The sequence below is a fragment of the Loxodonta africana genome, chromosome 20 (genome assembly GCF_030014295.1).
Source record: "Loxodonta africana isolate mLoxAfr1 chromosome 20, mLoxAfr1.hap2, whole genome shotgun sequence".
NCBI lineage: Eukaryota > Metazoa > Chordata > Mammalia > Proboscidea > Elephantidae > Loxodonta > Loxodonta africana.
In genome coordinates, this window is record NC_087361.1 from 13,688,955 (window position 1) to 13,701,609 (window position 12,655).

The following is a 12,655-nucleotide window of genomic DNA, read 5'->3' on the forward strand; positions in this document are numbered from 1 at the left end:
TTTAACCACTGCAAAACCAGGGCTCCTTCTAGGGACTGTAGTGAACATAGAAGAAACCCTGGCCCTGAGGCACTTATGAACCAGCAGGAGACACAAGCTCTATAAGCATAAATTAGAGAAAGACTCAAGATAGGTCAGTGTTTGACAAGAAGTTTTTCCTTGGGGTGGTGAGATGCATTCCAGAGGGAGAAGAGTGGCAGGAGAGAGAGGATGGGAGGACAGGCTGGGTGGTCAGGGATGAACAAGGTGAGACCCCAATCCTGAACGCCAAGGTGGGGGAGCCTTTCAAGGAGGGAACTGCAGGTAAGATCAAGGGTGGGACTGGAGAGGGGAGAGAGGACACTCACTGGTCATGAGAGCTCCACAGGTACAGCGTCAGGGACATAAAGGGGTGAGGGTGAAAAAACTGCAGTAACTGATATAGTCATTCATTCCTTCATTTCACAGATAAAACAAACCCATTGCTGTCGCAAGTCGATTCCAATTCAGAGTGACCCTAGAGGACAGAGAACTGCCCCATAGGGTTTCTAAGGAGCAGCTGGTGGATTCGAACTGCTGACCTTTCGGTAGGCATCTGAGCTCTTAACTACTGCGCCACCAGGGCTCCCATTTCACAAGTAATGAGTGCCAATCAGGGGCAAGTTTCTGCAGAGATGCGCAGATAAAGCTCTCTCCCCAAGGTGTGGAAGCCTCGTGGGGGGACGAGATCTAGATGGATGTCTTCAGAGGCAGAGAGGCATAAACAGATGCCCTCGTAGGTTCAGAGAATGAGGAGACCCCCTCTGACCAGGAAATGAGGTTAGGCTCAGAGGAAGGGGCCAGGGCATTTTTTTTGGCTAGGACTTGGACTCGTCAAAGCAACTGGGTAGTGCGAGAAATTAGAGCCAAGAGGAAGGTGGACAGCAAAAGGTTAAGCTTTTGCATTTTTTTTTTCCTCAGCAGAAAATAGTGATGACATGTGCCCAACAAAGCACACAAAGATGAAGACGTGGTTAATTCAATTTTCCCATGTTGAAAGAGGAAGGACAGGTGCAAAGGGAAGCGGAAGCAGCAGTACCCTCCAGCAGCCTGGTTCACAGCCGGCCTTGACTTTGGCACCCATCTCTGTGGGCCTCAGGTTCTTTGTAAAATGGAGTACAATTATCTCATAGGGTTGCTGTGAAGATTGTTAGCTATGATGTGCCTGGTCCATGGTAACCAATCCAAAAGCCCATTGCCATGGAGTTGATTCCAACTCATAGCAACCCTATAGAACAGAGTAGAGCTGCCCCACAGGGTTTCCAAGGAGTGGCTGGCGGATATGAACTGCTAACCTTTTGGTTAGCAGCCAAGCTCTTAACCACTGCTGCTACCAGGGCTCTGGTCCATGGTGAGTGTCTGATAAATGGTCTCCGTTATTGCTGAAATCTGGGCAGCTGAAAGATAGGTGAGTGCTCAGAGAAAGGAGGATGATTTCACTCCTTCCTCTCCCACTTTTTCTGTCTCTCTATGTTCTTTGCCATTTATCTAACTTAAGGGTTGTGGGAAAAGAAAAGCCAAGAAGGAAGGAGCTAAAAAACAGGTGGAGATTTAGGACAGCTGATGGTTCCACCAATAAAAAGACAGTAAAGATGCAGGCTCAGGCGATTCTGTTAATGCAAATTTATTCTTTCACTAATGGGTCCAGAAAAAGTGATGAGCAGGGAAGAAGAAAATCAAGGGAGGAAATAAGGAAAAAGAAAGTTCTATATGAAGAAGAATATTTGGAAATGAGTGCTGCATGTAGGCACCAGTTAGGGGCAAAGGTCAAAGAAGACATGACTACTGGCATGGTTGTGGGATAAATTAAGATAAATTAAGCCCTATCTTAGGGAAATAAATTGAAAAGCTAAGGATGTTAACCTGTAGGCCTTTGAAAGAATGGTTAAAATTACAACTAGTATAGAGCCTTTGAGCAAAATATTCGATGGCTAGAGAGAATAAATATGTATACCTTTCTGCATTTCCCTTCCCACAAAGAAAAAATCATGAACAAAATAAAAAAGACATGAGGTACATTTCACTATAGTAATTAGTACTTGAGTGCATACTCTTTGTCAACCATTGTTTGAAGCATTTAACAAGTATTCACTCATTGAATCCCTGCTATAATTTCCCACTATAATTGGGGCTCTGGTGGCACAGTGGTTAAGCATTTGGCTGCTAACCAAAAGGTCAGCAGTTCAAATCCACCAGCCACTTGTTGGAAACCCTACCGACAGTTCTATTCTGTCCTATAGGGTCGCTATGAATCAGAATCAACTTGACAGCAGCAGGTAGGTTGGTTGGTATAATTCTGTGAAGAAGATACAATTTTTATTGCCCTTTTTTAAAAAAATTATTTCCAGTCTAATGTATTTCTCAGAGTCCAAAACTTTCTGTGAGTAGCCCAGATGGAGATCCAGCTTCTTAAGCCTCAAACTCAAACTCAAAATACTGTGGGTCAAAGTAGTGGAGGCACACATAACCATCTTCTCCACTGCTGCTATAGCTCTTGCCATCAGGATGGAAGGCAACACGGTTGATAGGTCCAGTGTGACCCCTGACTCTTCCAAACACTTCTTCAAAGGCCAAGTGGAAGAGTCAATTTGTTAGTCCTGGTGGAGGTCGTGGTTAGATCCATGGCTTCTTGACCACTACCTAGAGCCACATGGTCATAGTTGGGAAATAGGGCAGCTGAGTTGACAGGACGTTCTGTCTGGAAAGTCTGCTGGTATTCAAGGGTTGTGGAGTCAAAGAGCTTAGCTGTGTTGTCCTTGGATGTGGTGATAAACATGGTCATATCCCTGGATAATTGTATGTCACTGATCTGCCAGGAGTGCTCCTTAACATTCACCAATACCTCTCCAGACTTGGTGCTGTACTGGTTGAGCTCTCCACTCTCATGGTCTTGTGAAGACACACTCTCTCAGGGGCCCCCACACTGCACTGGTGATCTTGGGGTCATTGCAAGGGATCATCATGTAGCGCTCACTATTGTTGGTGATCTGGCTTGGGTCCTTCAGGCTGAAGAAGTTCACAAAGCACTGGTATCCCATACGGTTGTCCGTACAGAACATGATGATATTGCCCCCACAGTCAAGGCCACAGGTTCGGACAGCTGAGTAGGTCTTGAGTAGGGCCAGCTGCTTCCCTGTTTCACAGTCCCAGAAACGACAGATGTTGTCAACTGAGCCAGTGAGGACATGCTTGGTGTTCCAGTTGGGATCCACACACCACACACATAGTTCCAGTGTGGCCCACGTAGGTGCCCAGCCTCTCCCCATTCACGGAGTACCATACATTGATGATAGGGTCCTTGGTCACGGTGAAGAGGAGGTCTCTCTTGTGGTGTACTTGATTTGTATAATGGACCGCTCGTGGCCCTGCAGCAGGAGTGGCTTTATGTCAGCAGTGACATGAGGAGACTATTATCACCATTTGACAAAAGGGGCTGAGGTACAGAGAAGTTCAGTAATTTGCCCAAGATCACACAGCTTGTAAGCAACCACTATGTTAAACTGCTTCTCACAATCATCCTTAGCCTGGCCATAAACTTTGGGTACAGTCACCCTCTAGTTGTGGTGAAGTGGCTAAGAGCTCAGGCTGCTAACCGAAAGGTTGGCAGTTCAAATCCACCAATCGCTCTTTGGAAACCCTATAAACAACAACAACAAAACAAACCTATTGCTGTCAAGTTGATTCTGACTCATACCCTATAGGGCAGTTCTATTCTGTCCTATAAGGGTGCTATGAGTCTGAATTGACTCCACAGTAACGGGTTTGGTTTGGTTCACAACAAGAATAAGACCACAAGGCAGCACAATGAAGAAGATGACAGTAAATCGTTCTTTAAAAAGCAAAAAATAGTGACGGCATGGATTTACCAATCAGATGCAAATGAATGTGTGGAGCATTTCAAAGGTCCGTAGGAAGATCAAAAAAGAAAGCAAAGTTTATCCTAACAGTCACTTATGGAAATATGGAGGCAACAAATCTCCTGATAAGACTGCAGATGACAGACCACAATGATGGGTAGAAACAAGGTACCAGGAGCCCACTGGCAGCCTGGCAGGAAGCTGTGGCCATGTTTTGTGTGGGAGATAATCTTGCATATCTTTCTGCTCTTTGTTCCTTCTTGGAACTCTACCCAAAAGAATACAGCTGGATGTTTGAGGGAAAACGTAATACAGGAATCTAAAGTATCATTATAATAAAATATATTTGTATATTTATAATAAAAATCTAAGGCTGCAGAGGGGTGAAAGAAGGAGCTCTGGTAGCCCAGTGGTTAAGCTCTCTGGCTTTTAACCGCAAGGTCAGTAGTTTGAACCCATCAACCACTCTGTGGGAGAAAAGACCTGTCCATCTGCTCCTGTAAGGATTACAGCCTAGGAGACCCTTTGGGGTGGTTCCACTCTGTCCTGTAGGGTCTCTACGAGTTGGAATAGACTTCACAGCCAACAACACCAAGATGGGTGAAAGACGGCGACTTCAGAATCCAACAACTATGACTCTCCCAGACTGTCACCTGTTTGGTTTTCTTTGACGGGGCAGGAGTTGGAGCTGTCTCCTGCTGCATCATTTCTGTGTCTCCTCTTCCTTCTTCACCATCTGATGCTTCTAGGAAAAATAAAGTTTAAAAATTAGAAAGGGATCTCTCTCTCCCCTTCTATTGCTGGTGCAACCTTTCTAGAAGGTTCTATATAGCCCTTTACTTAATAATTCTACCTCTAGGAAGCTGAATTTATGGAAATGATCCCAAATGAATACAGAGATTTAAGCACCAAGATTGGAGCCTTATTTATAAAACAGAAAAACCAAAGTTTGCCTAGGTATCTAACACTAGGAAATCTTGCATAATTTGAATACTAATATAATAAGACTTTTGGCAGCCTTTAAAAAATGTTTATTAAGATCTTACAATGACAAAAAGCCATCTTAATAAACAATCAGAACTGCCATTACTGAGCCATCACTACGTGTTTCATATTGGCCTTCCTATGTACATTATCATATTTAATTATTACAATATTACTACTGACTTTATAGACATTAAGCCTCCATTTTCAGATAAGAAAACAGCCATTTAGAAAGGTGAAGTAATGTGCCCCAGTTTGCCACCTGGGAACCCACGGCCTTCTAACTTACTTGCCTGTAAGTTATAATGCTTGCAGCCCCAGCCAGCCCAGGTGCTGGTCCCTGGGGAAACGTTAATTGCTTGTGGTAAAGCGATTACAGGTCATGATAAATTCTTACATTGAATTTTTCCACAATGGAAAAAATAAATTCTTATTTTAAGACTCAGGAAAAGTAAAAGTTATTAACAGCGTTCCTGCTTATAAAGACCTTGTGAAGAGACACAGCAACTACAAGGTTCTTACTTCCCAGAAAGCCACACTGCCTTCCAGTTTTCAGTGGTTGCTCCCTTTAAACAAATCTTTGAATCTTTGAAAAGGCTTTACTTGTTCCCTTTGAGTTTCTTTATGTATTTCAAAGTGAGTTCGAAATGTAAATTTATAAGAAATTTTTATCAGAATTCATATTTTGGTCCAAATTAACCAGTTTGGTTGCCTGAGCTTATAAATGTCAGCATACTTTTAAATCCATAGCATAAAAAAAAAAAAAGTCTCTACCCAGTAGACCCTGGGCCCCTGAGTGGCACAAATGGTTTGTGTAACTACTATCCTAGAGGTTGGCAGTTGAACCCATCCTGTGGTACCATGGAAGAAAGGCCTGGCAATCTGCTTCTGTAAAGATTACAGCCAAGAAAACCTTATGGAGCAGTTCTAGTCCGTAACACATGGGACCACCAAGAGTCAGAACTGACTTGATGACAGAGGTGTTTTTTTTAACCAATAAGGTAATGAGAAATAGCAGCTATGAGACTAAGAGAACCTTTTTGTTTTGTTTTGTTTTAAGGACTCATTAGTGTTGCCAGAACTTTCTGTCCTGGGAAAATAGTGGTAGTAGACATACTTTTCCCTAAGTACACCCCAAACCCTGAACATTATACATAAAACAAACACAGAAAAACTAAAAAGTAGAGAGAAGAAGGCGCACCAGTTAGGAACCTCTGAGCCCAAGGAATAACACAGTGGTGAGTTCCCTGGGTCTTCTTTTGTCTGATATATCCCAGACTCGGAGCTGAAGAAGCTGGCAGCCCCAAAATGCCAGTGGGGGCAGACAAAATAAAGCTCTAACTAAAGCCTGCTCTATCTAGCAAAGAGAGTCCTATAGGTTCGAGTCTACTCAGAGTCACCTTGGAAGAAAAGCCTGACGATCTATTCCAAAACACCAGTCACTGAAAACCCTATGGTCCACAGTTCTGCTCGGGCACACGTGGGGTTGCCGTGAGTCGGAGCAGACTCAGCTTGGCAACAGCTGGTTTGGTTTTTGATTTTTGTCAAGTTATTTGACATGTGCTTACTGAATATTAAATCTTTACCTGTTCTAGAATAGAGGCTTTTTAACCACATTAGAAGTAGTATTTACTTAATTAATTACCTCTCTCCCAGATCACTTATTTGTGTAAAATAATTGTTACACCTGCATTTGACAAACAGTTCAAATATTACCAAAAGGTATAAAATAAAGGTATGAAATGTAAAAAGCAAGTATCCTCTCCCCCAACATTAATAACAGTCTGAAACAAATCGTTAACAGTCTTTGTGAATATTTCTTTAAAAAAAAAAAAAAAGCACATGTGAATATACATAAAATAGGCCTATATGCATTGTTCTAAACCTTGTTTTTGTCATTTAGCAACATATACAGGGGATGGTCCCATATCAGTACATATAAAACCTATTGCCCTTGAGTCGATTCCGACTTATAGCGACCCTACAGGACAGAGTAGAACTGCCCCATAGAGTTTCCAAGGAGCACCTGGTGGATTCGAAATGCTGACCTTTTGGTTAGCAGCCGTAGCTCTTAACCACTACGCCACCAGGGTTTCCATCAGTACATATAGAGCTACCCTATTCCTTTTAATAGGCCCATACCATTCCACTGCATTTATATATAATTTATCCACCCAACATCCTATCGATAGACTCCTGGATTTTTTCTTTGTTTTCCCCTATAATATGAATATTTTTGTACGTATACTTTTGTGTCCTTTTTGAAAATCTACCTCTAAGGCTAAGCTCCTAGCAGTGAATTTGTTGGACCTAAAGGGTATATGTACCTTAAATTTTATTAGACAACCCTACTGAAAGTTATAACTCACTTCGCATTCCAATCTCCCTTATTCTGATCTATTTATTTCTCAGCATTTATCACCTTCATGTAGTATATAAGTTCATTGTTTCTTTCTGACTCTCTCTAGTAGAATATATGTACCATAAGGGCAAGAATTTTTAAAAATTTGGTTCACTAATGTATCTATCCTTGGCACTTAGAATACTCTCGGCACATAGTAGGTTCCTATTAAATATTTGTGGAATGATTTAGAAATTGATAAACTTCTCTTCAAAAAGAACAACCAATTTAGAATTCTTGCTTCCTCATATCCTTTTACTAGCTTTAAAAATACCTGAATTGCCAAGATCAATTCCATAATACTCTTAAAAAAAAAAAAACCCAAAACCTCTGAACTCTATATTCTTCCATTTCCCAAAATCTGATAACTGAAGAGCACAGTCTATGTCTAAAGCAATCTAGTCAAAAATAAGTAACATTTTTTAAAGGCACGTGACTCTTATGCAACAAAAACCCATGAGAAATATTTTAAAATATCTTGTTAATCAAATGTTCTAAATAGAGTTATTTCTTGTTCCAAAAAAAAATTATTTCACCTGAAACCTTTTAACATATGAGATCATCTCATATCACTGTAGGCTGAATCAATTAGTTGTTTCCTTAGACTATGATGGCTTTTGGCTCCAAAAGAGAAAACTGCTTTTCTGAAGTAAGGCTGCTATTTCTGTATTTCCACTAAGAGATCACTGAAAGAAAAGTACAGGGATCCAAACCCCCTAGCCCACCCAACCCGGCTCCAGCACACAGGTTCTTCTAGGACTGCTGGGGACTGAGGAGGCTGGGCCAGGCCTGTGCCGCTCAGTCCTAGTGGCCGATGCGGGCTGTGGAGTGGAGTCATCATGACAGTGCCTCCTCTTCTCCAACTCCTTGAAAAGCCTACTTAAATTAAAACAATAAGAAAAATCAGACTTTTTGGGTTTGATATAGGTTTGGTTAAATTCTTCCAACGGAGGAATCAAATATACTGTCTTTTTTCATCCCACGGCAAAAAGAGCAAGCCAAAACAGAAGGTTGCGCAACTTCTCTTTCTCCTATTCCTACATTCTCCCTCTTTTTGAGAAGTAGAGGGGGTCCAATTTCCCAGTTTAAGCTTCAGGACCCTTACTTGTATGGGTTCTTTATAGGCTCTGGGAAGGACCCTGGCAATGGGATCATATAGAGAAATGTTTTTAAAAAAGTTTTGCAAAAGGAAGATATTTTACCCACGATATGTCAAGATCTATTTCCACTCAGAATTCCCTCCTATTACACATCCCCTAGTGAGTGGTGCTGGAGTGGCTGTGAGCATCTTGGGGGTCCAGTTCGAGGGAGCTGGCCATACATTTGGTTTGAGTTTAACGGGATGTTTGTGTGGTTTGCAGTCACTTCGGTCTATAGTTAACTTAATGCCAGCTGTCCTAGTGCAGGAATGCTTCCAGGCACACTCCAATTACCCTGTGCCAAATCGCTGGACATTCTGATACAAAGGGCCAGCCAGAGGTTGGAGGTCATGACAACTACGCCACTAGAACTATGTGCAAAGTGGAGGAGAACCAGGTTTGCAAGGCATGAAACCAGAAACTAGTCTGTGGAAAATTCTTCCAATCATCAGAAATGTAAAATTGTAAGTAGGTGCTAATTTTTGCCTGTTCAAAATGGAAGGTTTTTCCTGTCAGGAATATAATAGATAGTACGCTATATATGCTGATAAAGAAATCATACTTTTTAAAAATTCTTATTTGATGGGAATGAGTGAAAGAGAATTTATTAGAATTTCCATGTTTGCAGCAAGGTGTCTGTGGAGTCAAATGCATCTCAGTTCCACTGATTAAAAAAAATTCCAATCAACCACGCTAAAGGAAAGATGAATTTATCTTTCTGTGCATTTTATAGAAATTATTACAAAATTGTTATCATTTGAAGAAGTAATCAAAGAGCCTGCAGTCAAAAGCACAGCATAAAAAGAATATTTTAGAGCTCTGTCAGGCAGTCCATTAATGAAAATATTATGTTATTTGTTTAGATTTTGAGATAGTCATCAATTATTTTACAGCTGTAATTTACTGTTGTTTCCTTCTCATTTAAAATAACTTCTTTTGTACTTAATTTATAATATGTAATTTTGCATTGTTTCCAAGAGAGGGCCCCCAAATTATATAAGCTTTTAAACCAAAAAACCAAACCCGTTGCCTTCAAGTCAATTCCAACTCATAGTGACCCTATAGGACACAGCAGAACTGCCCCATAGGGTTTCCAAGGAGTAGTTTTCAAGGAGCAGCTGGTGGATTTGAACTGCCAACCTTTTGGTTAGTGGCTGTAGCTGTTAATCACCATGCCACGAGGGCTCCATATAAACTTTAAGCTCCACAAAAACCTAGCTCTTCCCTGGCCAGGTACTTTGCTGAAATTGCTTATTAGTTGTCACAGTTGGTCTGTGTATTCTTTTGTATTTTCTATGTAGGTACCATATTATCACCTACAACCATGAACAGTATTATTTCGTCTTTTCTGGTATTTGTACATGTCATTTCTTTCTCTTATCTAAACTTGACCTTTAGAACAATATTGAACAGAAACAATGAAAGAGTAAATACAAGTATCTTTTTTATTTTTTAAAAAAGTGTTAAAGATCTAGTAGTATGCATATGATTTTTATAGTTTTTAAAATGTAGTAGTAATAACAGCAAAGATGATAATGATCAACAGACCAATGAACAAAAATCATTTAATCATCAAAAGATGTAACAAAAACATTTGACAAAATATATTCAAAATGAAAAATTCTAAGCAAATAAGAAACAGATGAAACTTTGTCAAACTGATTAAGGGCACCTACAAAAAAACTACAGCTGATATAATATTTAAAGTGAAAGTATGGGTGCTTTCCCTCTGAAATAAGGAACAAGTCAAGGATGTCTACTCTTAAACCACTTCTATTCAACATACTGGAGATCTTATCCAGTGCAATAAGGCAAGAAAAAGAAATAAAAGACATACTGATGGGGGAGGAAGAAATAAAACTGTCTGTACTAGCACATGACATGATTGCCTATGTAGAAAATTATGTGGAATCTACAAAAAGCCAAAAGAATTAATACGTGAATTTAACAAGTCATAGGATATCAGGTCAATATAAAAAAATCAATTGTATTTCTATGTACTAGCAATGAACAACTGGAAATTAAATTTAATAGCATTACCTTTTATATAGCAGCAAAACCCTTAAATACTTAGATATAAATCTAATAAAATATGTGAAATACCCATATGCTGAAAACTTCAAAACAGGCCATGACAGTGAAAATTAAAGATCTACATAAGTGGAGAGCTATACTTTGTTCACGGATTGAAAAATTAAGATGATAATTCTCCCCAAATTGATCTACAGATTCAGCATAAATCAAATCAAAATCTTAGCAAGATATGTGGTAGGTATCAATAAATTAATTCTAAAATTTATATGGAACTAGAATAGCCTGAACAGATTCTGAAAAAGAACAAAGTAGGAGAACTCACATTACCTGGCTTCAATATTTTATATAGACTACAGTAATCAACCACAGTAATCAAAGGAGTGTCTGGGTGGCAAAAACGGCTAAGTGCTTGACTACTAGCCGAAAGGTTGGCAGTTCAAACCACCCAGATGTCCCTCAAAGGACAGGCCTGGTGATCTGCTTCTAAAAGGTCACAGCCTTGTTATGGAGCAGTTGTACTCTGCACACACAGGGTTGCTATAAGTCCAAATCGATTGGATGGCAACTAGCAACAACAACAGCAACAATAGTAATCGAGCCAGTGTGGAATTTGCAAAGAACTGACACATAGGTCAGTGAGCAGAACAGAATCCAGAAGTAGATGCACACATATATAGTCAATTGATTTTTGACAAAGGTGTAAAGGCAATTCAATGAAGAAAGAATAGTGTTTTCAACAGAACAGCTGCATATCCATACGGAAAAAAAACCAACCAATAAACCCAACAACCAAATAAATAAAAAGTATGCTAACTCATATCTCACACTAAACACAATAGTAAAAAAAAATAAGTAACTAAAAATGGATCACAGACCTAAATGTAAAACTTAAAAATCATAAAACTTTTAGAAGAAAACCTTTGCAACCTTGGGCTAAAAACCCACTAGGCAACGATTTCTTAGATACAACACCAAGAGCACAACCACTAGGGGAAAAAAAAAAAAGATAAATTGGACTTCATTAAAAATTAAGAGCTTCTGAAAAAAATTAAGAACTTCGGCTCTTTTAATGATACTGTTAAATAAAAAACAAAGACAAGGTACAGTCTGAGATGAAATATTGGCAAATCACATATTCAACAAAGGAACTGTATCCAGAATATATAAAGAACTCTCAAAACTCATTTAAAAAATGAACAAAAGATCTGAACAGACACATCATCCAGAAGATATACAGATGAAAAATTATATGTGAAAAGATGCTCAATATCATTAGTTGTTAGGGAAACGTATACTGTACTTTATAAGATACCACTGCACACCTACTTGAATGACTAACCACATAAGCAAGCAAGCAAACAAACAAAATAGCAAGTTTTGGTGAGGATTCAGATCACCTAGAACCCTCATATATTTCTGAGATGCAGAACGATACAATCACTTTGGAAAAAAGTTTGATAATTTCTTAAAAATTTTTAGACATACATTTACCATATGAACCAATGACCCACTCCTACCTATATACCCAAGAAAAATAAAAGCACACACATGTACATAAAAACCGGTATGCACTTGATGGTTACGAGGAGGGGGGGAGGGGAAATCACTAACCACATAGTAGACAAGTGTCAACTTTGGTGACAGGAAAGACAATGCATAATATAGGGGAAATCAGCATAACTTGACCAAGGCAAAGTCATATAAGCTTCCTAGACAGACCCAAACACCGTGAGGAACTGAGTTACCGGGGCTGGGAGCTAGAGACCATGGTCTCGGGGGACACTTAGGTCAATTGGCATAACATAGTTTATAAGGAAAATATTCTACATCCTGCTTTGGTGAGTTGTGTCTGGGGTCTAAAAAGTTTGCGAGTAGCCATCTAAGATACACCTATTTGTCCCCTATTGTCCAGAGCAAAGGAGAATGAAGAAAACCAAAGACACAAGGGAAAGATTAGTCCAAAGGACTAATGGGCCATGTGAACCACAGCCTCCACCAGCCTGAGCCCAGGAGAACTAGATGGTGCCCAGCTACCACCATCGACTGTTCTGACAGGGATCACAGTAGAGGGTCCCAGACAGAGCAGGAGAAAAATGTAGAACAAAATTCAAATTCACAAAAAAAGACCAGGCTTACTGCTCTGACAGAGACTGGAGGAACCCCAGAGACTATGGCCCCTGGATACCCTGCTAATTCAGAACTGAAACCACTCCCAAAGTCCA

At 40.0% G+C, this 12,655-nt stretch overlaps 1 protein-coding gene and 1 pseudogene across 5 annotated transcripts in view; both read right to left on the reverse strand.

Annotated features, from left to right (window-relative positions):
• The window catches only part of CMSS1 (cms1 ribosomal small subunit homolog), a 418,629-nt gene that overhangs the window by 32,364 nt on the left and 373,610 nt on the right, over window positions 1-12,655 (reverse strand). For 4 of the 5 annotated variants that reach the window (XM_023559042.2, XM_023559043.2, XM_064273053.1 and 1 more), the window contains exon 2: window positions 4,529-4,620. In XM_023559042.2, coding sequence (XP_023414810.1) covers window positions 4,529-4,620 — 92 coding nt within the window. The remainder of the gene's footprint in view (window positions 1-4,528; window positions 4,621-12,655) is intronic. The other variant, XM_010598602.3, reaches the window with a different exon arrangement.
• LOC104846761 (eukaryotic translation initiation factor 3 subunit I-like) lies at window positions 1,695-4,086 on the reverse strand (annotated as a pseudogene).